The sequence below is a fragment of the Felis catus genome, chromosome C1, assembly GCF_018350175.1.
Source record: "Felis catus isolate Fca126 chromosome C1, F.catus_Fca126_mat1.0, whole genome shotgun sequence".
NCBI classification, from domain to species: Eukaryota; Metazoa; Chordata; class Mammalia; order Carnivora; family Felidae; genus Felis; species Felis catus.
The window spans coordinates 97,197,529-97,224,236 of NC_058375.1; the positions used below are offsets into that span (position 1 = coordinate 97,197,529).

General features: G+C 41.7%; 2 protein-coding genes across 6 annotated transcripts in view; both read right to left on the bottom strand.

Annotated features, from left to right (window-relative positions):
- The window catches only part of PTPN22 (protein tyrosine phosphatase non-receptor type 22), a 60,343-nt gene extending 50,442 nt beyond the window's left edge, over positions 1-9,901 (bottom strand). The window contains exon 1 of one of the 3 annotated variants that reach the window (XM_019837646.3): positions 9,357-9,901. In XM_019837646.3, the coding sequence (XP_019693205.2) occupies positions 9,357-9,443 (87 nt within the window). In that variant the 5' untranslated portion in view covers positions 9,444-9,901. The remainder of the gene's footprint in view (positions 1-9,356) is intronic. The other 2 variants (XM_019837643.3, XM_003990480.5) reach the window with 2 other exon arrangements.
- A 1,620-nt stretch (positions 9,902-11,521) lies between these two features.
- Positions 11,522-26,529, bottom strand: BCL2L15 (BCL2 like 15). Of its 3 annotated transcripts, none has more exons than XR_002161195.3 (5): positions 23,271-26,529; positions 22,858-22,979; positions 19,584-19,808; positions 18,906-18,979; positions 11,522-12,661 (listed from the first exon to the last, which is right to left on the bottom strand). XR_002161195.3 is itself a non-coding variant. In XM_003990482.5 (4 exons), the coding sequence occupies exons 1-4, from the start codon at positions 23,395-23,397 to the stop codon at positions 18,962-18,964; spliced, it is 492 nt and encodes a 163-aa protein (XP_003990531.1). In that variant the 5' UTR covers positions 23,398-26,527; the 3' UTR covers positions 17,060-18,961. The 3 variants fall into 3 exon arrangements, 1 of the variants encoding a protein (XP_003990531.1); XR_002161194.2 differs by lacking the exon at positions 11,522-12,661 and adding an exon at positions 17,060-18,452; XM_003990482.5 differs by lacking the exon at positions 11,522-12,661 and having other exon boundaries at positions 17,060-18,979; positions 23,271-26,527.
- Between the last annotated feature and the right edge of the window lie 179 nt (positions 26,530-26,708).

Consider the following 26,708-nt stretch of genomic DNA (forward strand, 5'->3'; position numbering starts at 1 on the left):
AGAATTCTTTCTTGGTCATCGGCTCTGGACCCCTACCACCACTCCAAAACCACATCAGTAGTAGCAAAAAAAAAAAAAAAAAAAAAAAGAAAATCAACTTAATGTGCACAAAAGTGAAAAAATGCTGATAAGTGTGTTCAAGGGATAGGCTGTTTCACATAAATGAATCATTTTGATGAGGGAGCAGGGGGCGGGCTGAGGACAAAGTGCAAGCTAGTGCACCCCCCCCCCCCAGGTGGAACGTGTGTGATATTCCTCAGGCACTCCTGGCTGCCCAAGGACAAAGGAAAGGAAAGACAAATGGCCAACTGATAGAGGTCCCAGTCATACAGGACATGGGTCTCCACCAGTTTACAAATATCTTAGTAAATTACAAGAAAAAAGCAATCTTGTCAATAGCTTAATCTCCAGAAGACTGTAGACTGTTTCCCGGAGCCCCAACATCACCCTCCCCTCCATAGTGATGTGGGGAACGAAGGCAAGAAGGAAACGGCAGGTAAAATTCAGTGTCCTTATAACCTGCAGCCCATTGGCAAATACTTAAGGCAAATACAGAGCAGAACTTTTCTGCAGGAACCCACTACCGTCCTAATGTTAATGCCTTAGTGGAGGGAAAACAACCTTAGCTTGACAATAGCAAGGCCTCAGGTATCTTAGGAAAGTCCTTCTTTAGCTTATGAAAGTCCTTCTGGAGGCTTCCCTTGTGACTTCACCTCCCCCAGCTCCATAGTGTAAAACCAGTCATTCTTCACAGCCCTAGCACAGCTCTTTCTGCCCACGGATCCTGTCCCCATGCTTTAATAAAATCACCTTTTTGCCCCAAAGACATCTCAAGAATTCTTTCTTGACTTCGGCTCCAGACCCCAAGAACCCCCCATCACCCCAAAACCTCATCAATTTCAATTCAACACATGTTTGTGCACTGGCTCCTACAGGAGGAACTATGTTCATGAGTGTATTTATTTATATACAAGTAAATATAGAAGTAGGATATATTCAGTTCTAATGTATCCATGCCTTCTCTAGTCTATGATCAGTCTCCAGAAGTTGCTACTATATCAGTCTGACTTCTAGTGTATTCCAAACCAACATTGCCGTGACCTTTAGAACTGGGTATGTTCTTTCTGTTAGGACTCATTGAATCCTTCATATTTAATAAATACGTCTTTGTATTTGATGAATATAGTATTTACCTTTTCTGCAAATATACCTTATCCCTAAGAGACATAAAATTCACCCCCCCCTTTTTTTCTTTTTATGTTTCAAATGGAATCAAGCACTAAAGCAAAATTTTAAATACAGATTTCTTAAATAAAAAAGTAATGGCATATTCATTGAAGAAATTTTAGAATACAGAGAAGTAAAAAAATTCTAAAAATCACCTAATATCCCGCTCTACCCAGACTTAATCATTCTTAAGATTTTATATTACATTCCAATGTTTTATCTACCTGTGTAATAAAGACAGGATCACACTGTATATGGGGGTTTTCAACTTGCTCTTTTTACTTATGAATTTGTGTTATACGTTTTAAATGATGGCAGAGTATTCCATACTATGGAGTGTAATATAAATTACTTAACCTGTTCCTTTATATTATTGCACCTTTAAGTTGCTTCCGATCTTCCTAAACCATCGTTTTAAACAATATTTTTATAGGTAGCCAAAACCTATAAAAATATCTTTCCTTATTTCCTTCAGATGAATTCTCAGGAGTGGTCAAAGAATTTTCCCACTTAAAATTTTTTTTAATGTTTAATTATTTTTGAGAGACAGAGAGAGAGACAGAGTGCGAGTGGGAGGGGGGGCAGAGCGAGAAGGAGACACAGAATCCGAAGCAGGCTCCAGGCTCCAAGCTGTCAGCACAGAGCCTGACGTGGGGCTTGAACCCACGAACTTCAAGATCATGACCTGAGCTGAAGCCGGATGCTTAGCCGACTGAGCCACCCAGGTGCACCCAGAATTTGCCCACTTTAAAGGCTTTTGATCCACATTATCAAATATATACGAGATATGGTATACAAATTTTGCCTCCAGAAAGGTTACAACACCAATGCATATTTCTGAACTCTGACCAACATTAGGACTATAATGTTTTAAGTATAGATCCATCTGATAGGTTAAATGTTATTGGTTGTATTTTTTTAAAATGTTTATTCATTTATTTTTGAGAGAGAGAAAGAGGGGTGAGGAGAGACAGAGAGGGAGACAGAATCCCAAGCAGGCTCCACGTTATCAGCACAGAGCCCAATGTGGGGCTCAAACTCACCAACTGTGAGATCATGACCTGAACCAAAATCAAGAGTCAGACATCAACCGACTGAGCCACCCAGATGCCCCTTTACACATGCTTTCTAAATGAAGATGCTTCAACTACCTCCAATGTAGTAAAGGAAAGGTACATCAAAGGAGTTTTAAACAAAGACATGCAGCAAATTGACCAGCATGTGATATATATAACCAAGCCTTGACCCATATTTAATACAATGGCTGGAGTGTACATATCATAAAACCACAATCAGTTGCAGTAACTGGCCAAAGGAAATGCCTATTAACTGTAATCTATCTGATAAAGAATGGGCTAATGGAAGTGGATGGTCCTCATTAAGCCTAAAAGACCAGTAAGATGCCCAACACTGTCACTGTTGTCCCTAGAATTGTCCAGGAAAGAGTGGTGGCCACTCCTGCGGGTTCAGACAAGGAGGTGGAGACCACACCATCGCAGCTGAGGCCACCAAAATCATTCTGCTAGGCAGGCAACTTTCTGATTATGGTTGGCTTCTCTCTCACATAAGTTTTTCTCCAAACTATAGGATATGCTGTCAGTCAATGCAAACTTCTATTCTCACAGTGATTTGTCTCCTTGAAAAATTAATACATTGGCAATCTTGTTTCTGGTGGATTTCTTATGTATGCCTAATCCTGATGATCAACTCTGGGCATAGTAACAAAATTGAATTTTCAGACTTGCAAAACTAAAGCCAAGACACTGGATGGTGGTGATCCAAGGCAGTTATTAAGTGAGTATGTGACCTCGCTCAATGCACTCTGTGATCCCAACAGTTTGGTAATTGCATTTATTCGACCTTGATGGAATTCATAAAAAGTACTAGAAAAAAAAAATCAAGACCTGGCTACATCCAACAAAATGGATGGATTTTATAAATATAATGTAGAGTGAAAGAAAAAAAGGCCTTTAAAAAAGCCAAATACATATAACATGATTTCATTACATAGAGTTCCAAAACAGGTAAAATTAATCCCTACTGTTCAGTATATATATATATATATATGTATATATATATATATATATATATCTTAAAGCTACTCAGAAAAACAAAGAAAATAATTCCACAGAGAAAGGCAAATATGATTTCACGTAGATGTGGAATCTTAAAAGACAAAACAACAAACAGCAACGAAAAGAGAAACAGACTCGTAAATATAAAGAGAAACTCGTGGTTGCCAGAGGGGAGGGGAGGAGGGGGATAGGCGAAATAGGTGAAGGGGATAAAAAATAAATAAAAATCATCACCATTTCAGGGCAACACCTACCTCCACTCTGGCAGGGGTTGGCAGTGGGGGGTGAGGGAGATGTGGTCCAGGACACCCAAGGGATTTCTGAGGTATAGGCAATGTTCTGTTTCTCTATTTGAGTGGAGCTTGTATGGATGCCTGCTTTATCACTAGTTGTTAAATTGCATATGTGTGTTTAAAGTACTTTTCTGTGTATATGTGATAGTGTATCATTTTTTTAAGTTTAAAAGGTTAAGACTAATGCACAAATTGGGGGCACTAGAGTCAGGGATCGGAGGAAGGGCTACTAGCACAGGCTCAACAGTTAGATAGCTTTATTTCAAATTCAAGTTCCACCACTTAATGCAGGGCATGACCTGAGGCAAGTTGTTTAACTTCTCTGTTCCTCAGGGTCTACTACTTGCCAAACGTGTGACAGTGCCGGTCACTGAGGACACCAAGACAAGCAGAACCAAATGTGAGCCTCGCCTTTGTAGAGCTTCAGTCTAATGGGAGAGCAGACATTAATCGAATAAACACCCTAATAGATGTCAAATTGAACTATGAAAAATGCTATGAGGCTGGGGGCAAAAAAAAGGAACTTAAAAAAAATGACGGTGCTAATGAGAACGTGTTATGTATTTGATCTATTGGGAAGGTCAAGAGAGGCTTCTCTGAGGAAATGGTTGCCAAATTGAGATCTGAAAAATTATGAAGTGTTAATTAACTAGGTAAAGAGGAATATGGGGGAATATTTAAGGAGAGGCAACAGCATGTGTGCAAAGGCCCTGTGGCAGAAGAAGCATGACAAGGACAAGAAACTCAATATGCTGTAAGAACTGGAGAAGCACTTGAGGGCTGGTCCACGCAAGACTTTGTTAGCCATTGTAAAGGATTCTTTGGGAAGCAAATGAGGTTTTGTTTGTGAAACACATCAGCACAGAAGCTGGAACACAGTTCCGTGTGTTAGCTATTGTTGACAGTGGATGAACAGAAAAGTTGTATGAGAAAATGCAGGTTGAAAATAACTGTGGAGTATGGAGCTGTGGAATCAGTACATTGTTCACCTAAAACTAATGTAACACCGTGTGTTCACAATACTTCAATTAAAAAGAAAGAAAGAAAATGAAAAGAATGCTGAATATTTTTGAGGCTCTGAAAATTAACATAACAAAGTCTTATTTTACACTAATTAAATCAGAAGAAAAAAAAAGCATGCTATGATGCAGTGTACAGATTAAGAAGTTTTGGAATCACACAAGTTTCAATCCTGGCCTTGCCATTTTATCGGTTAAATGAAGATAATATTTTCCTCTTGGGGTTGTTGTAGTGATTAAGATCATATATGGTAAACCACTTATTGCCTAACATACAGTAGGCAGTCAAAAAGATTTATTTATTTTCTTTTATAGTTACTAAGACTAGGAAGGTGGTAGAGAAGATGATAAATTCAGACTTTGCAAATTAGAAGAGCTCTTTGAAAAATACATTTGGCTTTACTTAGCCAATTAGATGCTAATACTCTTTGACCCAGTAATGACACCTTTGTGGATCTAGCCCAGGATATAAACCAAAAGAAGGGGAAAATCACACGGACAAACATACTTGTTGCATGTTATGTCAATAATTATGACAAATTAGGAGCGCCTGGGTGGCTCAGTCGGTTAAGCGTCCGACTTCAGCTCAGGTCATGATCTCGCAGCTCGTGAGTTCGAACCCCGCGTCGGGCTCTGTGCTGACAGCTCAGAGCCTGGAGCCTGTTTCAGATTCTGTGTCTCCCTCTCTCTCTCTGATTCCCGCCCCCCCCCCCCCCCGTTCATGCTCTGTCTCTCTCTGTCTCAAAAGTAAATAAACATTAAAAAAATAATAATAATTATGACAAATTAGAAATAATCTAAATGTCCAGTGTATGAAAAAATTAAATTACTTGGGTGCCTACTACATGTCAGGCATTTCATATATTTTCTCCATTTTCTTCACAGCAATTCGGCAATGTGACTATTTATTTGTTCCCACTTTTTAACGACTTTGTTCAAGGTCACACAGCTAAGGATAGAACCTGAATTCAAACTGAGGTGTGTATGATTCCACAGTTGTTACAAATATAGATGGTGGAGCAGGCCACTTGAACTTGAATCTCTGTTCCACCACTTACTAGCTACCTGGCCCTCAGCAAGTCAGTTGACCTCTCTGTCTCAGTTTCCTCCTCTATGAAATGGAAACAATAACAGTACCTTCCTCAATGGTTTAAATGAGGTGATACATAAAAGTGTTCACAACAATTTCTTTAAGAGTTATAGAAGTATTAGCTATTATTCAGAGTATTATGCTTCCATTACACCATGCTGCATCAGAAGCTGTAAATATAGATTTTAATTAACACGATAGTTTTTGTGTAATGTTATGTGAAAATATGAGAATACAAAATTGTATCTATGCTATAATTACAACAATGTAAAAGGCAGTATATAAGTGGACAAGAACTAGGATTTCTACACACCAAAAAGACTGTATTTGTTGGGATATTGGTACTATGGTGTATTTATTTTCTTTTAACTTGCAATAATATTGTTTCATAAGAGTAACGACAATAAGGTTTTTTTAATTATGCTTGAGAAATTTTTTAGGGGTGCACACGTGGGTCAGTCGGTTAAGCATCTGACTCTTGATTTTGGCTCAGGTCATGATCTCACGGTTCATGGAATCGAGCCTTGCGTCCAGCTCTCCGCTAACAGTGCCGGAGCCTGCTTGGGATTCTCTCTGTCCCTCACTCTCTGCCCCTCCCCCACTCATACACAGCTGGCCCCCTCTCCCTTTCTCTCTCTCTCTCATTCTCTCCTTCTCTCGAAATAAACATTTACAAATATAGAGGAATTATTAAGAATTAAAAAAAAAGAAATTTTCAGTAGTGTGGCTGCATACTTCTGTCTCTGCTGTGTAGAAACTCTACTAACTGGGGACTTACCCTCAGGCTAGACCCTTTGAGGGGTTCGGTGTTATTGGCTGAAGCAAGACACTTATTGCGCAAGGATTAATTTCCCAGTCTCTGAAATGATAGATCTGGATTCAGTTTCATGTCTATGGCTGAACAGCTGAGTGAGCTTAGGCCAATCACTTAACCTCTCAGAGCCTCAGTTTCCTCCTCTGAGAGGACATTGCTCATCATAGAGAACATAACTATGTCATGGGTTCTGTTTTCTTTTTAATGAGTAGTAAATATGATAATGAATATGATGCTTCCTTGACACCCCACCAAGATTATCACAATTAAATATTTCCTAGAGTAATCAGCTGTTTAATGTTTGCCTCTCTAAGACATCCTCTGATGTCTTAGGAGATAAACCCCACCAAAGCATGGAGCACTGCATTGCATAGTGCAGCATCTAGCATAATGCTTTGCACATAGTAAGCGCTCAGTAAACACGTGGATGAATGCATGAAAACCTTATAGGAATGGTCTTGGCAGTTTCCACTACAGAAATGTGATCGGATTTAGTGTTGGCTCAGGAAAAGACTCACACAGCACGGCGTTGTCTTCAGCTGTTATAGCAAGGCTATGTGCTCTGCCCAGAGATACACAGCCAAGGGGGAAGTGTGGACCGAAATCTGAGCCACTGACCTGGCAGGGGGCAGGGGGCACAGATTGTCTACCTGGAACCAGAGATGACTTTCGATAATTCCCACAAAGGAACCACCATTTAGGCTAGCAGTGGCCTTGGGTCACAGAATCAGGGATCCAACCTCAAAAACATCCAGTCCTGGGAAACTACATTAAGGGGCTTAAGGTAGGAAGGGGGAAATGACCAAATGAAAAGTCCTTCAATTTAAAGACAGTATTTACCTTGTCCAAGCAAGAAAATAACCCATTCACCACTACCCAACTCCCCCAAAAATGAATGTCTCTGGTATCTCAGCTGAACCTTTAGGTGGGGCTGAGGGCAAGACTCTGTTTTTCCACTGGAGGACATGAGTCAGTGAACAGTGAGGTTCTACTTAATCACCACCCAAAAACAAGGTCCTTAAAACCAAGAGCTAGAAAAGCAAGGAAGTGATTAATATAAAAGTCAGGATAGTGATTATTCCTTGGTCAGGGCAGGGCGGGGGTGGGGGGGGGGGTGAGGGTGGGGGTAAGGAACCTCATGGAGGAGGTTTTCCGGGGTCCGAAAATGTTCCATTCCTTGACCTCTGCGGTGGTTGCTTCATAATTATACTGACACATGCTCTATGTAATTTTCTAAATGTGTCTTATATTTTACAATTTCAAACAGTTAGAAAAAAACACAAACTGTACAGTGTTTTTAAGCAGGGAAAAATGACCAGATTTGTATTATTAGAAGATCACTTGGCTGCTGAATGGAACATTGATTGAAGGTGGGGCAAGGCTAGAGGCAGAGAAAACAGGAGGTGAGGTGGCTGCTATAACTTGGTGGGAGATTATAAAGACAGGCCAGGACCTCCCCCTTAACCTCCCTCCCTGGTGGCTCCACTTAGAGGGACTCACACTGCCTGGCCAGTGGCACCGAGAGCACATTTTTCACAATGCCACAATATTATCCAAGTTGAGTTGACACAGGGGCTTCTGTCTTAACATAGAATCACTGTCATGATATCTAATCACTCCAAACTTTACAGAGTATTTTCACATCTGCCCTCGGGAACCAGAATGTTAGCTCCATGAGCACAGAGGCTTTGTCTTGTTCACGGCTATACCCTCAGTGCCCAGAACTGAACTTGATACACGGTGGGTGCTCACTACATATTACGGAATGAAGGAGCGCATTTAATTATCATTGATATTTAATCATCACGACAACCTGTGAGGACAGGTAGGCCACGAATGGTCATCCCCATTTTGGAAGTTAGGAAACAAAGACTTGGGGAAACGAAGGAACAGATCAAAGAGCTGATAATTTGGTGGACAAGAGAATCGTGATTTGATTTCAGGTTTTCTGCTTCAACTCCCTTGTTCTTGCCACTCCTTCACAGCTGAAGAGCCAAGCCTTCGAGTACTTAAAGCCCTGAAACACCAGCTGGAAGGAAGTATTCCAAAATACATAATGCTATCAGATATCCTATGTCATCGGACGTGCTGGGTACAGGATGAGCGAGGCCTGCCCAGGGCTCAACACCCATCACCACAGTCCCCTCAGAGGAGATGCAGGGTTCCCCTGGCAGATCAGATCCAGTCGGCCCTAGGCCAGCTGGCACCTGTATTTCCCCACATCCCTCACTTGTCTCTGCTCCTCATCCCATTCTACCCCTCCACGCAAGAGAAGCTTCCAAAGACCCTGTTATTTAACAGCAAAAACACGCGTTCTCATTTTTCTCCTTAGAAGAAAAGGAAAAGAAACAATAAAGAAATATGGCAGCAGGCAGTTTCGGTGCTCCTCAAGAGCCTTTGTCACCCGAGTGGGATTCCGTGGGGAGGCTAAAAACATAATGCTCCATGAGAAGTTAATCTTGGTTTCTTTCCTCTTAATGTTAATTAAAAGTAGTCATTTGAAGCAAAAACCACAACTCGGATACCTAGGGACTCCAGATGTTCAATTAATAGGAATGTTTATACACCTGGAATTATGTATGTCCTCCGTGGGAATCTTGGTCAAACTCCAAGAACCAGCAAACACAGTATTTAAAACAGGGTTTTGGACAGAATACTTGAAACACACAAACCGCTCAAAAAAGTCAAACTTTTAGGTCACCTTCCTCCCTTCTTCCCCTGCTGCAAGGCCTGATACTCACTTTATCCCAAGAGCAGTGTGGTCTAGGAGAGTTGGACCATCCTAGTCAGTTAAACAGTCTGTGTAACCACCCTGAGAGTGTCACACGTAGGACTCACCAGAAATTCATTGGCAAACTCCTCTTTGTTAGATTTCTTGTTTTGGGCCTCATCCAGGAACTTCTGCAGAATTTCTCTTTGGTCCATGCTGCAGGGCAAGAGAAACTGTCTACCAGTGGGTTAAGAGAGGGCATGTCAAGTGGATGTCATGGCCGAGATACCACCAAGAAGCCACTGCTGCCTCCAGAGCAGAGCGTGTTGAAGGCTGTGGTTAACTGACTTCATCACAAGCCCTAGAGGAAATTAGTACGCAACCAGCCTCTGTGGTCACACAACAAAGCCATCATCACTCCAGGGCCCTAGCGCCTTCCTTCTCGAGGAAGGAACCTGGTTACAGTTCAAGTGCTAACAAACAAGAGGCTAACCAGAGCATAACACATGGCCTGCTTAGCTCTGACACCGTTCCACTCCATCATCTTTAAGTCAAATTCACCCTTTTTCTTGCTTCCTAGAGAAAAGGCAGAATTACAGGTCTTAGGAATGGGGTCTGCCTCTCCCCATTTCCTCAACGAACACAAACGCCCTGTCGATCCTTTCTGTTTCCTCCTGTCCCAAATGAACTCAGCCAAGTTCAGTTAGGGTCCGAAAGGGAGACAGACGCCGTTTGGAATTAAGACACCTTCTGCCTGTGCTATTCTCCCCCAAAGTTTCTTGTCCATGCGATCTGTGGAAAATTACTGTTCCTCAGAGAAGGCTTTTTTATTCAGCAATCTTATGTCTGCCATATACACCTCAAACTCTCTTTTGGATGAAGCAAAGTCAGCTGCTTCTGACAGTCTGTGTCTCTCCGTGGGCTGGGGAAGTGCTGACCTCCACTAAGGGAAGTGCTGTTGATTTCAGAACTGAGTATTGGTCTGTATAAGATCCAGGAGGACAGTGGCCCCCATGAGGAGCACCTCACCAGGAAGTTGGCACAATATCCCCTGTAGGCAATGCTACTAAAACTATAAGGAACAGAAAAAGAGTAAAATCAGCCACCTTGCTGGCAGCAGTATAACTTTCAGGGCCGAAAGGCTGAAGAACCATTTCTAGAGAAGGCATTCTACTATCCAACTAGTGCCTTGGAAAAGGCCATTGCTGGGGCGCCTGGGTGGCGCAGTGGGTTAAGCGTCCGACTTCAGCCAGGTCACGATCTCGCGGTCCATGAGTTCGAGCCCCGCGTCAGGCTCTGGGCTGATGGTTCAGAGCCTGGAGCTTGTTTCCGATTCTGTGTCTCCCTCTCTCTCTGCCCCTCCCCCATTCATGCTCTGTCTCTCTCTGTCCCAAAAATAAATAAATGTTGAAAAAAAAAAAATTAAAAAAAAAAAAAAGAAAAGGCCATTGCTTCAGGAAGCCACGCTGTGCGTGTGGCATTTTGTCCCTGACAGACAAGCTGTTCGAGAGAAAGCTTCCACATCTCAGCTTGCGTAAATCCTCTCCTCAGTGGGTACAAACCTACCTAAGACTGTCTCATGCGGAGTGAGAGCGACTCAAAATCAGTATATCATCTCTGTTTGAAGACAGAAGTTCCATAAAAAATTGTTAACAAAATTAGTCTGAAATAATCCTGAAGAAAACCGGGAAATGTGCCATTAGAACTTCCTCTATTAGCAATCTTTTCTGTTTTGGATTATTTAAACTCCCTTTAGGAAATTCGAGGCACTATGAAGCTACATCCACTTTATTGAGCCTCGCAACAGGAAAAGAAAGGTCTTTGAGGGATTCTGCATGTGAAACAGTAGTTGTTGAGAACAGGATAGTATTCCTCAGTCCCCATCTAGCATTAAAGGAGACTTTTTTGTTGTACTAAATAATGCAATGTTTATTTGGCTATCTAAAGACTTACAGGGGAAAAACTTTAAACGTACAAAATCGAAAATTCACAATAACTAAAACCATGTGAAAGTACATACATGATTAAATGAAGACTAAATGGCACCGAAAAGAATGAACTGTGTGAGTGCTAGAATTAAGGATTTTTTTTTTTTTTTTTTTTAAGTAGGCTTCATGGCCAACGGAGTCCAATGCAGGGCTCGAACTCACAACCCTGATCAAGACCTGAGCTCAGATCAAGAGTCAGACACTTAACCGACTGAGCCACCCAGGTGCCCCTAAGGATGCTTTGTAAAATTCTTTAAACATTATTATACCATTTTTTAAATTAGAAAAAAGCAAAAATCCATTAATTTGTTCAACAAATTTATTGAGTACCCACTAAATGCTAAGTATTATGGAAGGGCTGGATATACGAGAGCAAACAAGCCAGAATAGAATGAAAAAACACCCTTAAACTGGTTAATAAAGCATCTCAGGACTAAGACATGCCTGTAATTACTCATTAAAATAAAAACGTTCCAAACTAACCGGTTAATTTGCAGAGTAGCAAAGCATAACCCTAAAAGAAAAATGATTTTCTGTATTTTAACAAGTAAAAGAGATAGTTTCACAATCCCTCCGTCCCCTTAGAATGTAATTACTTCCAACAAAATAGAACTTTACTAATTAATAAACAAAAAGATACCTAATAAAATAAGTTTTAAATCTATATTTCTCAAACTCATATTTCAGAACGATCTCTAACTTTATTCTCTTCTTAGGGAGAGCTAACATAGTGATGGCTACGAGATAAAGAAAAACTCGCTGAGTTGCCCCTCCTTTTACCCCAAATATAAGAATCTAAAAATAGCGTCTGAGCCGAACTGCAGATTTCTTTTCAAAAGCAAGCAGCAATTCTTAGGAGTCTGTTCCACACTAAAACCAAAAGATACAGAAACATCGTGAAATAACCAAACCTCAAAAACCCACTTCGCTGAAAGACCATTTCCTGAGTAGACCACTCAAGCAAACGACAAACACAACCGAAGGAGAAAACAAAAAAAAACTTTTATTAACAGTTTTATTTTAACAAATCTAAGCTGCTACTTAATTTTTCACACTTCCTTCTGTCGATACGGGAAGGCGACAGGAGCATCATGCTTTTTGATATAGATTCTGATGACTCATTTATATCTTGTGGGAAGATCAACAACTGGGGAGGGGGAACATGTTCTACAGCAAAGACTGGCAAATACGTAAAAGAATTGACGAATTTATGGTGAAACATTTAAACCGGTCCGGCCTAAGCCCTAAGTGAACACAACAATTCCATGAAGTGAAAGACCCACGAGCACTTTGTCAGGACCCGCCGGGGTGAGTTCTAGCGGAAAGTAAAAGTGAATGAACACCTCACTGCTGCCTCCTGTGGTTCTGCTGTTTATTCGGAAGGTGGATGACAGCATAGAGGAGTGCCCCTCGTGGTCACCTGCACCGGCAAGAGGGGAGCGTGCCTGGATAATGTCCGACATCAGCGTCACGGAGGTTGGAATTCGATGACAAAAAAGAAAAAAAAGATACTTTAACCAAAGAGAATATCAGGGGAGATCATTAGGACAAGTATCATCAGTTAATAGGAAATACACTCAGGTTTCTCACAACATCCTTCCCTCTCTATGGGGAGGCCTGTTTTACCCTGGGGAAGCCACTTAACAATCTTTGCTTCGGTGTCACTAGGGTCATTGATTTGATACGGGCTCCGTGTAGTATCCGTGAAACACGCAGTTCTTTGTGAGCATCCTGGTGGTCACCAAGGTCTGCTTGTCATTTCTCCTCAATGTCTTGTAGATTCAATCAGTCTCTTCCATTCCCATGCTGACCCCTCCCCCCTTTCTGCACATGTGAATTCCATCAGCAACAGGCTCTTAGTTGTACCCCATGCTCGCGTCTCTTAGGAACCAAGCGTGGGTGAAAGCTCTTAAAACTCCACTTAAATGCTAAAGAACCGAAGTAGTTACCGATGGTCTACTGCACGCACGTCCAGATTCCTCAGCTTGTCACCAAGCCCCTCCTGGGCTTGGGTGGGTCCCCCCCACCCAAACTATCTAGCCACATCAACCACAGGCCTTACTCGTTTTACTGCCACCTCTTTTGCTACTTCTCACCTTTCCCCTAATGTTCGCCAAGATGAAAATAAAGCTGTAAAGCCTAGTTACTCTTTTCTTCACAACGCCCGCCCCTAACTCCATCTCAGCACGACTTTCTTAGTCTGCCTCCTTTCGGTCGAAGCCTTTATTTTCAGCTGTGGAAGTTTGCTTTGTTTCTCCACAGGTTTCTTGCCTCCCACAAGTTTATTGGAAAGAGTTTATTCGAAAGAAGACACATAAGCCACCCCCTGTAGTTTTAAATGTATCAAAGGCCACGGTAGCGCCTTCCATATACATTTGCGGGACCCACAGTGCTTAACGTGCTCTTAAGCACACTAAATTACACCTGTTGTGATCAAGCACACTACGTAATGTGGTTAGGTGTTGGTGAGGGGTCCACCCTGACTTGGTTACTCTCTCCGTCAAGTACTCCAGGTCTCCTGCCTGGCATAGACCATGCCTGTCTCTGGCCAGGCACTTTTCGCTGTGCCAGGAGCAGATGGGCCTTCCTACAGGGAGGTCCCGGAACCTGGAAAAGAGCATGTACCTGAGAGCTGCTGCCTGAGCAGCCGGGCCACTGTTATGGAAGGAATGATGCTGCCACCACTGAGGCAGAGCCCAGCTCTGCGCTGCTACAATGGCCAGGAAAAAAACGACCCCTTTATCTCCCAGAATAGACCCATTTCCCCTTCTATAAATGGACATAGTAGAGGCTGATAAAACGCCTCTGACGAGGCTTGTTGCACACATCACCCACAGCAGGAAAGTCCCCCATGCATCTCCTGGTCATGATGGCTTCTCATCGCTACAGCTTTCTGAGACCTCATCAGTCTCTTCGGTTCACCCGCTGTGAACTTCATAGTCAGCTTCCAGCCATCCACGGGGAATCATGCTCTGCCTTTGGTTTCGGAAGTACAACCCTCAGGAGGCTAACGACAACTGATAATTTGCAATTGACCCAATTTTCCTTCTATTAAGACAGAGTTGGGACTCTTGGTGAGACCTGGCATCGTGTTCAAAACGTAATCAAACTTGAAATCTTATCTTTCATTTGTTGACTCAGTATTGAGTCTATTCATTTATTCTTTTTTTTATTCATTTATTCTTTTAATGAATATTGATGAGATCCATAGGTACGCAAGAGAATGGGGAAGAGGGGTGCTACGGATGTGTACAAGTTGTCTTCATTCAAGGATCTTTTTCTAGTAGGGGAGGGAAGTACACAAATAACTATAACTTAAGGCCATTTGTGGGAATATGCAAACAGAATGTTGAGAAGGCAAAGATCACTTTGTATTTGGGTTTTCTGGGTAGCCTTCATCGAGGAAGCGACCTTTGAGCTGGGTCTTGAATATGTCGAAGAGCCTGAGGAGAAGCAATATAAAACAGAGAACAGCAGGAGGAGGATAGCTTAGTGAGTGGCTCTCAGTCCAACTGGATGATTGGTCATGTAGAGAAGAGTCTTGATCCACAAGGCTAGAAAGGGCAGTTGGAGACAGACCCTGAGGGAATTTGAATGCCAGGCTAAAAAGTCAGGCTTTATTTGATGGGCGATGGAAAACTGGGGAAGGTTTTATTATTTTTTTTAATAACAACTTTATTGAGGGGGCGCCTGAGTGGCTCAGTCGGTTAAGCATCCGACTTCGGCTCAGGTCATGATCTCATGGTCTGTGGGTTTGAGCCCTGTGTGGGGCTTTGTGCTGACAGCTCAGAGCCTGGAGCCTGCTTCGGATTCTGTGTCTCCCTCCCTCTCTGCCCCTCCTCCACTCGCGCTCTGTCTCCCTCTCTCTCAAAAATAATTAATAAACATTAAAAAAAATTAAAAATATAACGACTTTACTGAGGTAGTACTGACATACAACAAACTACACACTTCAGAGTGTGTGGCTTGAGAAGTTTGAAATGTATATACACCCAAGAAGCCATCAGTACAATCAAAACAATGAACATATCCAATCACCTTCAAAAGTTCCGCTGGAAGATCTTAAGAAAATGGCAATCAAAGCAATGTTTCTTTCCTTTCCTTTCTTTCTTTCTTTTTTTTTTTTTTTTGAAGAAATGGCCCCTCTGATAAATTTTTTAAAAATTTATCTACTTCAGTAGTATGTAAAATTTCAAAATGATTATATCTGAAAATGACTCAGAAGACTAGACAAGGAAACCACAGCTTTGGTCAATCTGGTGGCCGTAGTAGGACAGATGGGAATGGGCAAGAATAGCCTAAGAGACTTTACCAAAAGTCCAGGCATGGGGTAACAAACTCTCATAGAAAGAATCCGGACAAAAAGCAAGGAATAAGTGAGAAAGACTAGGTGAGTAGGGCTGGAGGCAGGGAAAAGGGGAAACATGACTGAGATTTTGAGCTAGCTGGACAGCAATCTGAGGCAGTATAGGGATAAAAAAGGTATATAGATACAAAGAATTGGAGCTCATGGATATGGATTTAGGAAGAAGGGAAATAAGTCCATCAGACTTAGGAATCTTAGGAATCACACTGAGGCGAGAGGTAAAGCCAGAAGATCGGCTTAAGCCAAAACTTTATGAACTGTGACAGCAGCCCCAAACTGTTCATGGTGCGGTGTTTAAAATAGTCCAGGGGTGCCTGGGTGGCTCAGTTGGTTAAGCGTCCGACTTCGGCTCAGGTCATGATCTCACAGTCCATGAGTTCGAGCCCCACATCGGGCTTGGTGTTGACAGCTCGGAGCCCGCAGCCTGCTCTGCATTCTGTGTCTCCCTCTCTCTCTGCCCCTCCCCTGCTCATGCTTTGTCTCTCTATCTCTCAAAAATAAATAAATGTTTTAAAAAAATTTATATTAAAAAAAAAGGTGTGGAAACAAAGGCTCAGGGGAATTTGGATTACTTGCCCAATGTCACATGATTAGTCTTGGTGAAACTACATTGTGAACATCAGAGAACCTGAATGTATTCTTCATCTCTGGGCTACAGTGCCTTCTTCCTGCCACCCAAACACTTCAGCTCTCCCAGGAGAGGGTGCCTAGGAACGAACACAACACCTAAGCCAGAGCTGCTTCATCCATTTACTTGGTATAATCCCCAGAAGCACTGTATCCTCAGTCTCCAGATACTGCTGTATACTTGGCAACAGATTCCTATTCGGATGTCTTGCTGACAGTATAGGATAAAATGGGGAGCTAGCGAAGCTAAGAGGGAAGAGAAAAGACAAAGAGGAGGCTGCTGGCCTCTGACCTTTATCGTGTATTTTTCAGCTTTACTGAGAGAGAATTGACGTTGTAATATTGTATACGTTTAAGGTGTACAGGGCAATGATTTGATACATGTATGTATTTCAAAATGATTACCACAGTAAGGTTAGTTAACACATCTGTCATCTCACCTAGTTAAACAATGTGTGTTTTGGGGCACCTGGCTGGCTCGGTTGGTGAAACATACAACTGTCAGTCTCAGGGTGGTGAGTTCAAGCCCCATGCTGGGTATAGAAAAAAAAAATTTTTTTTTAATAAATACATAAACATAGGACAGATAAATAAATAAAGTGTTTTGTGTGTATGGGTGTGGTAAGAACTTTAAAAATCTACTCTTTAGCAACTTCTAAATACAGGATATGGTATTGTTAACTATAGTCACCATGATGTACATTATTCTCCCAGACCTTTCTCATCTTATAACTGGAAATTTATACCCTTTGACCACCTTCACCCATTTCCCCCACCTCCCACCCCCTGCCCAGGGCAACCCTCAATCTGTTTCTGTATCAATCAATTAAATTGGATTGGCTGAGAATTAGTTCAAATACATAGACACAATTTTATTTCATGAACAAAACAGCATTGGTCAATGTGAAAATAGTGATTTCACCTAAGAAGTAAAATACCACAAAACCCACCCTGTTGAATTTACAGTAATGTAAGGAACAAAGAAGTACATCAAGTGTCTTCAACTGGTAGCAAAAAAAAAGCTAATTGCTACTTAAAAGAAACATGAAATCTCATTTGGGATTACAAACCTACTGTGATTTCTCCAAGAATTGAGGAAATCACACAACTTGAAAAAGTCAAGATATAGTCCCAGCGCTACATCTTTAATTCTATGCATTGAGGGGAAATAGATAGCTGGCTGGCTGAAAGGAGGGGATGTGGTTACACTTTAGCCAAACTGTAACCAAACCATTAATGCCTCTCTTCAAAATAGGTATAGCAAAAAAAAAAAAAAAAAAAACAAAAAAAAAAACCCAAAAAACAAAATAGATATAGCAATGCTTTTCTTCTTGACAGTCAGGTAAGTAGTCTGGTTTTGGGACTTAAGGAGTCTTGATGATTGCCTATGAATCTATGAGATTATTAAGGACTATTTCAAGATATTCATAACATGGATACTGTATGCCTCATTTCCAATCACTTCCAATCACTTATGGTAGGGCCAGGGAAAATATATACCCTCTACTGACTGACTACTCAGGAGTCACAGAGCTTTCTGATTTGCTGAAGTTCTCAAGAAAGTGTGGACTACGCCAGAACCAACAGAACACTCGAAAATCTAAAAAACAGAGTAATCCTATGTACAATTGTGTTTGGCAGGAATTATCAGGATTGCCACAGAATTTAAATTATTCAAGGAGAGATGTTCATTTAGCTTTAAAGCAAGGGTCTACACACTTTTCTGTCAAGAGCCAGATAGTAAATATATTTTACAGGCCATATGGTATCTGCTGTAACTTCTCAACTCTGACGTTGTGGTACTAAAACAGTCATAGACAATATGTAAACAAGTGAGTGTAGCTGCAATCCAATAAAAGGATTTACAGAAAAAGGAGCAGGCAGGATATGGCCAATCCTTGCTCTAAAATGATGGGTCTCAATTCTGTATGTACATAAGAATCCCCTGTGGAACTGGTAGCATCCTAGGTCCCAGCCCACCCCTACAGAATCAGAATCTCTAGGGATGGGGCCTGGAAATCAGCAATTTATAAGGTCCACAAGTGGTATGTAGGCCCCTTTTTGGTTTGAAAAACACTGTGGTAGGCAGCTAGTTTCATCTAAGCTGGGATGGCCCCTCTGTCCTAGATGTGGGCCAGCACTTCCTGCATCCTGTGGCAGTAAAAATGCACTCACTGTTTTATCTTTTGTCGGCCTTTCTGGTAGGAGGGCAGATGCAGAAACTGCTATTTTTTGCTTTCAACCTAAAAATGCATAAAATAATTCTGCTTTCGTGAAATTAACACAAGACTCAGGTTATGAATTCAAAAGAAATTCTCAACTTAAAGAGTTGAAATCTCCCTGAAGTGCTTTAGATTGCAAAATGAGAGACAAGATCCTTCCCAAAGGACAAGAGTAAATCTGAAGGAAGTTTACTGTGTGCTCCCTTTCCCAAAAGATCTCCAGCCAAGCCCGGCTCTGATGCTTCCAATTCCGCTCCTAACAAGTCGTTACTTTGTGTCTAGAGGTCTTTGCTTAAAAGGTACCTCATTAAAACTCACATAAAAACACAAAGCACAAAATCTCTGTAGACCTCCAAGGGCTTCTCCCAACTGTAGCAATCAGTAGAAAAGAAATTATTCAGCTAAATTAGGTTCTGTTCAAAAGAAAGCAGTTTTGGATTTGGTTGTCTGCTTTAACTGCCAGAAATCAATCACCTGAGCAGTCACAGGGGCAGTGATGTTCAGGCTGGCAAACAGCTCCCACCTCTTCTTCAGCTCTCCAGATTCTCCTAGGAAGAACAATGGATAGCCTACAGTCAAAGGGATGGTTTTCAGGAGCTTCCCAAAGAAACCACGAATAATCTGCAGATACCTTCAAGAAATGCGGCTCTCACTAAGGCTTCTGCTGATGCTGGAAATGAAGAGGAGTGCTCTATGAGAGCAGAGGGTCTAATGATTCCTAAGACATGACCTTAGAATGCCTCCTCTAGACATCGTTTTTGTTAGACAATAGGGGGATGGTTCTGAATTTCTTCAGCATACATCCAAAGATGTTAGGGAGAGGAGACCCAGAAATTCAGCAGGGAGCAGAGGGAAGCCAGGCTGAGATTAGCATTCTATCACCAGTATACTTGCTAGGCAGTTATATATAGAAAGTGAGACTTAGCTTTGCAGAGTTAGTAGTCAACATTTTAGGCAAAGTGTCTCTGAAGTCCAACACCCATAGTCCTGAGCTTCTGACTGTTCCCCTTTTTACTGCTCTTTTCAGCAAAGTAGGGAGATCTGTTTTTCTACCTGGTTTCCAACTTACAAAGAATCAGGAATTGGGAGTCCCAGGTATGAGTACAAAAACAATGCAAATGCCTATCAGAGCCAGGGCCCCAACATACTTACCCAACCTCCCTGGCCCTGGACAAACTCCCGGACGGCACTGTTCCCGTTGATCAGGTTTACTATGGGGATAGCCACCTGTCTTGCTATTCCAGGAGCCATGCGGGCCACACATTCAAGAAGCTTCACGGACACTGCCAGAAAGGCTCTCTCATAAACTAAGCTGGAATCCTGAGCACACCAGGCCTGGCTGAGAGATTTTACTGTGTCCTGCAGTATAGTTCCTGCCTGGGGAGAGACATGGGATATCAGCGAAGTATCGAAAAAAAAAGTCTACAAGGAGCTAGCTGTAGGTGCAGGAATCCAGTAAAGCAAGTGTTTCCTATAGGAGAGAATAGCAAATGCACCACTGGTTATATCTAAGATAATCTAAGGAGTAGAAGGCCAAACTTTTCCTATTTTATGATTTTGTTATTTATTGTAATGGGTATAGAGAAAACATAAGTAGCCCATCAAACCCATGATTTCAGGTGTCATTATTTAGGATGAGCAAAATGATTGAAAGAACAACAAAATGATTTGAAAGGACAATATTAAGTACATGATAGTACTGAATAGTCAAATTGTGAAGGTACTGCTTGAATGACTGAAGTCTGGAAAATTCTGAAGTAAAAAAAAAAAAAAAAAGATTTGTTTTTTCTCTCCTTCTTTCCTTCCCCCCCCCCCCAAATTGATCCAAAAGTCATTAGATGGGATGGGGCGCGTGGGTGGCTTAGTCGGTTAAGCGTCGGACTTCAGCTCAGGTCATGATCTTGTAGTTTGTGAGTTCGAGCCCCATGTCCGGCTCTGTGCTGACAGCTCAGATCCTGAAGCCTGCTTTGGATTCTGTATCTCCCTCTCTCTCTGCCCCTCTCCAGCTCGTGCTCTGTCTCTCAAAAATAAATAAACGTTACAAAAAAATTAAAAAACAAAAAAAAAAAACAAAAGTCATTAGATGGGGCCAAGCAAGATGTACTGTGGTGTAGTGTAGGGGGGGCCATGGGAGTCAGAGCAGGGTGTCAGAGTCCAAACAAGTTGGGAGGGCCATCCACATGAGTACCTAGATCTTGGTTTCCAAATACCATTCTCCATTAAAACCAACCAGAGCTCCCTGGACAATGGCTGATTTCAGGCTGGAAATACAAGAGATATGTCAGAAATTAAGGAAGTACTCACAGAGTGACAGGACATGCCAAAAAGACACAGTCCAGATTGAAAGGACTCCCACTGGCCAAAACTAGCACAATTTGAACATCCAAATAAATAATGGTGGTAACAGATTACTAGTAACAGATAGGAATTCATGAGTCCATGTTGATATAAAAAATAAATACATGAAAGAGTAAAAAAAAAAAAAGAAAATACATGAATAGATTGAAATGTTGATGAGATACTAGATATTTACATGGTTTCAAAATACCTCCCTATGCAAATTTAACCATATTAACTGCAGTAGATATAACTGCTGTAGAGAAGCCTTGCAGACACCATCTTAAGTGATTAAGTTAACATCAGTAATGGGACAAAGTGAAATTTGTGCCACTTAATAGGTATGACGAGAAGAACACTGCAAAGGTACATATCCTGAATCTACGCAAGAGGAAACATTGAAAAACCCCAAATTTAGGGACCTTCTACAAAATTACTGACTCATAATCTTCAAGTGTCATGGTCATGAAAAATCACGGAAAGATTGAGGAACTATTTCAGATTAAAGGATACTAAAGAGATATCACAACTAAATGCAATATCTGATTCTGGCCTAGATCTTTTTGTTGTAAGTGACATCATTGGGACAACTGGAACAATTTGAATGGAATCTGAGGATAAGATGAAAATGTGTCAGTACTAGTTTCCTGGTTTTGATGGTTTAGATCATGGTTATATATAAAAGCACAGCCTTGTTTGAAGGAAACATAGAAGTATTAGCGGATGATGGAACATCCTATCAGCCACCTACTCGCAAATGATTCAAGAGGGAAATTCTTTGTACGATATGCACAACTTTCCTATGAGTTTGGGACTGTTACAAAAAACTTTTTTTTAATTAAAAAAAAAAAAGTAAATTCATCTCTTAGCTACCTTAGGAAAGCTTTAGTGCAAGCAATTAGGAGTAACAAGTCTGGTTCTGCCTGAAGAGGCGTACCATCCAAGCTATATTCAGTAAGAAGAATAAAGCATAATGGTGAAGAGTGTGGTTCAAATCCTAACTTCAACACTCACGGAGTAACCTAATTTCTTGCTTCCCTATCTCTCAGTTCCCGTATCTGCTTAAATGGATATCAAGTCAGAAAATACTTATCGGGGATCTCCCGCATACAAGGTGCTATTCTAGGTTGTGTGAATACTGCAGTGAACAAAGAGGTGAGATGTTTGCTCTCACAGCATTACATGCACATGAGGAGAGGTTGCACTTATGGATAATAGTTTCTAAACGACCTCATAGAGTGGTATCAGGCTTAAATGAGATAAGTGCAAAGCATTTAGAATACTGTCTGGCACGTGTTAAGTGATGAGTTAATATTACCTGCCATTATTGGTATTAATCAGCAACATCTTCCAGAACATTGCCGATGGTCTTTACATCCAATACAGAATCCAAGTGCTATTGCCAATAATCATCATTCTGATGAAAAGCCAGATATGCCTTAGTGGGTTGCTGTAAGTACTTACCCCTCAGTGCAGCATACTTGTCGACTATCATTCCTGTACATAGTTTCATTGCTGGGCCTTCTGGAGGTGGGGGAGGGGAAGACACCCACTCTCAGCAAAATAAATACTAAAACAAGTATATTAGAGACTAAAGTGCTTTACCAGGGACAAAATGCTACAGATGTGCTCTATGCCACTTAAGCACAGCTCTGATGAAAACAAATGGAAACAATGTCACTACCACTTGGGCTTTGATGAACTCCTAAAGAACTAGCAGCTGGAGGGGGCGCCTGGGTGGCGCGGTCGGTTAAGTGTCCGACTTCAGCTCACGATCTCGCGGTCCGTGAGTTCGAGCCCCGAGTCAGGCTCTGGGCTGATGGCTCAGAGCCTGGAGCCTGTTTCCGATTCTGTGTCTCCCTCTCTCTATCTGCCCCTCCCCCGTTCATGCTGTCTCTCTCTGTCCCAAAAATAAATAAAAAACGTTGAAAAAAAATGTTTAAAAAAAAAAAGAACTAGCAGCTGGAGAATTCCTGCTGTATCTCCTTGGATGAAGATAAGCCCCCAAATCTTCCACTAGGATATTTCTAGTCACGGTCATGTAAGAGAAGAAAAGAGCATCTGAAATAGAAAAAAGCAGCAACTTCACCTGTCCCTGAATGGTTTCTGAAATGATGTTTTTGACAGAATCTTCCATTTCTCCATTGAACTGGTCACCCAACATCCGAAGGCGACCAGCAATGATGGCCACGTCAAAAGAGCTCGACTCTCCTAAGACAGAGGGAACACATTCACATTTGTTACAGAGCTTGAAGGAATGGCAACTCCCAGGAATCTGGGCAGTGGAGAAAGTTCTCTCCCAACAGCACCTTCAATAGTCTGTCAACACCGAGAATCAGAAAATCTCGCTTCACTGAGAATATCTTTCTCTTCCATGGAGACTACTGATTTTCAGGTATTGCTGAAAGCTTAGTTTGCCTTTTGAAACTTCAGAGGAAATAAGGAAGTCTACCCAGATTCTCTCATTGACCTACCATCACCACCTCAGGCCAGGAGCCTTACCTGAATCTGTTTCATCTGCACAATGTAGGTCCCGGTTAGCAACCTGCACTGTGGGGCTCAAGAAGTCTGTGAGTAAAGAGTCCACAATGCATTGCGTTTGCTCCTCAAAAGTTCGGGGGCTCTTCATTTTAGATGGTTGCTGCAGAGTTTTGCTTCTCCACAAAACAAGCAGTTTTCAGCTCAGCAGTAAGTCAGAAATACTGGTAAGCCAGGTGTGTCCACCTCTTGTAAAGTTTCCTAAGGGGACGTAATCCGAGAGCCTGCCCTACCAATTTCCTTCAAAACTCGCTGCTCAGAAATGTGGGACTCCTCCGGACAGCTCATACAGAACTCAGGAGACTTTTCGAAGGCTTTCAGTTCCTTTTCTCAGAACCACACCCTAGCCAGTATCTAAGATTAATTAATAACTTGTATTGTTAGCCAATTTAGGACTGAAATAGAGTTGAGGAAGAGCTTTCTTGGGCAATTTCATTTAGAAATACTTCCTGTTAGGTTCTGTGTATGGCATAAGTTAAAGAAAGAAGGTTCTGAAGTTATAATAGATAAGCATTCAACGCCTGACATATGGCATTTGTTTGCCATAATCATACATTTAACTGAGTATCTTTTTTTACACGTTTATTTATTTTAAGAGAGAGATCACGCACACGATCAGGGGTGGGGCAGAGACAGAGGGAGACAGAGGATCTGAAGCAGACTCAGAAAGGGCTCTGCACTGACAGCAAAGAGCCCAGTGAGGGTCTCGAACTCACAAACCGTGAGAGCACAGCCTGAGCCAAAGTCAGTCGCTTAAACAACTGAGCCACCCAGGCACCCCAAATTGCTGAGTATCTAAGGGTAGGGAACCATACCTAGCACTAGAAATAACAGAAAAATGACAGACACAGTTCCTGTCCTCAAGGAGCTTACACTTTAGCATGTATGACAGATATTACATGACTGATCACATAATTTCTTGTGCTTATTGAGATACGGTGTGTGATTACAATGTGCAATAGGGAATCAAACCTAGGGGGTTAGAAAGGCTTCCTTGAAGTAGTAACATCTGAGATGAGCTCTGAGGGACAAGTAGGGATTATGAGGCAAAGAAGAAAAATAAGACCATTCCAGGAGGAAATCGGATACATAAAAACTGAGAAGGTGGAAAAAAAACTTGGGCATTTGAGAAATTATGAATGGAGACAATACAAAGTATTTCACAGAGAAACTATGAGGATTAAATAAGATGTTACATGGGATGAACCAGCAGTTTCTGAAATGTAGTAAATGTTAAAGGTCTTCCTGTTAGCCCAAGGCCTAAGGACTAGGGTAAAAGGGATCTGAGATTCACTCTCTAACAGAATTAAGTAGGATTTTCCTAACAGGGTTAGATTCCATCACTGTTTTAGGAGATCTCATGATTAGACACTTACCCACAGTGACCTGCCTTCTTAATGTAGCCACACCTAGTTTTGGGCTGTGGGTGTCAGCACTCAAACCTATCAGCCCTTCAAGGGTATTCTGATTGGTAGACTGATAGGAGATTCAAGCACAAACAGTGAGTCAGTTGTTCAGAATGAAAGTTCTCCTTGCAAAATACAAGAGCCAGTCATCTGTTTTCTTTCTTTTTTTTTTTTTTTTTTTTGTTTATTTATTTATTTTGAGAGGGGGTGGAGCAGAGAGGGAGGAGAGAGAGAGAATCCCAAGCAGGCTCTCGGCTGTCAGCACTGAGCCCTACTTGGGGCTCAAACCCATGAGCTCACGAGATCATGACCTGAGTTGAAATCAAGAGTTGGATACTCAGCCAACAGAGTCACCCAGGAGGCCCTGGACTAGAAACACAAATTATGTTTTTGTCCTCTATCGCTAGGGCTGAAACTTCAGTTTCTACTAAGTAAGACGGAGACTTCTAAGAAAGTCCTTCAGAGAGAATCCTGAGCCAACCTCCTTTCACACTAGAGCCAGCCACTGAAAATTTAAGGATTCCAACAAATTAATTTGGCATACTTCCAAAATAACATAAAGAAAACAAAAAAAGGATTTATAAGATACCATCCAGCTGGTGTTAAATAGCTTACCCAAGGTAAGTGGTATCAGTAGGTGGCAGAATAGAAATTTAAAACCAAGTCCTGTCTTACCTCAAATAATAAACCTTTCCCACAGTAATTCATTTCACAACTGATATGCTTATGGGCAAATACCATCTTTGGAATCTAATCTTTGCATGATCTTACCTATCCTTTGCATTATCTTGCATAATCAATGTCATAAGGCTACAGAAATGGAGAATATCCTCTCCTGGACAAGGGTGTGGTGAAGTTTCCTGCTTTGTGCATTTCTCCTTGAGCCTTTATTGTAGCACCTTCCCAAAGAATCATCCCATCCCTTCTCCCACTGCCCATCTACCCTTGACTGTTGCACTTCAAATACCGTACTCCCAGTTAGTACTGAAAAATGAGGCCAGAAATTTTTCACATCACTTGCTTCTTTTGTGCTCTGGCCACAACATTTTACATCCCTCTCTCAAAAGCCTCATCACCTTTTATCATGGGCTCAAGTCCAGGATCTTGTCATCTGTACCAGGTCTGTGTGTGAATGAGGATCCTTAAGTGCAGCTCCTCTCAACGTGTAAATCTATTAACTAAGAAAATCCGTTATTTGCCTCCCCTCCCCCAAACACCCAATATATGAGAAAGGGATAGAATTATTGTACCAGAACTCCCATTCGAAAAGGGGGTTGGGGAAAATGGGGGCATTTAAGAGCCACTAATCCATGGCAATAAAATTATGGTCAGGAACTACACAAATGATTGCCTCTGCAATGTTCTAAAGCACCATGGTCATCAGAGGGCACCCATTCCATGCGTTACATACTACTTCCCAATCAAGGCAGACATCAGACGGCCATTTTTCTAAAAGCACAATATCAACTACCCTCAAGGATTTAAAAAATATGCATCTACTTATGTATCACATCATCACATGTGTCACATATGTCTGCCAAGGCTAGAGAGAGCTCCTAGGGAGAAGAAATATAATTAACTCCATGGTATATTTAAGCTTTAGTCATTTTGCTTGTAAATTAGCAAACCGAGGCTACAGTTAGACATCGTTTCTTCACTGAGATTTTAAAATTACACTTTCTCAAAAACAAGTTTCATCTTCTGTTCTGCCCCACACATTACAGAGAAGCAACCAAGTAGGACTTAACCTTTTATTTATTTTCTAAATTAAATATTTATTTATTTATTTGGGGGGGGGAGAGAGAGAGAGAGAGAGAGAGAATGCATGTGTGCACAGCAGAGGGGCAGAGAGAGGGTGAGAGAGAATTCCAAGCAGGCTCTGCACTGAAAGCACAGAGCTCAACGCAGGGCTCAAACTCACGATCCCATGAGATCATGACCTGAGTCCAAGTCAGACACTTAACCAACTGAGCCACCCAGGCACCCCAGGACTTAA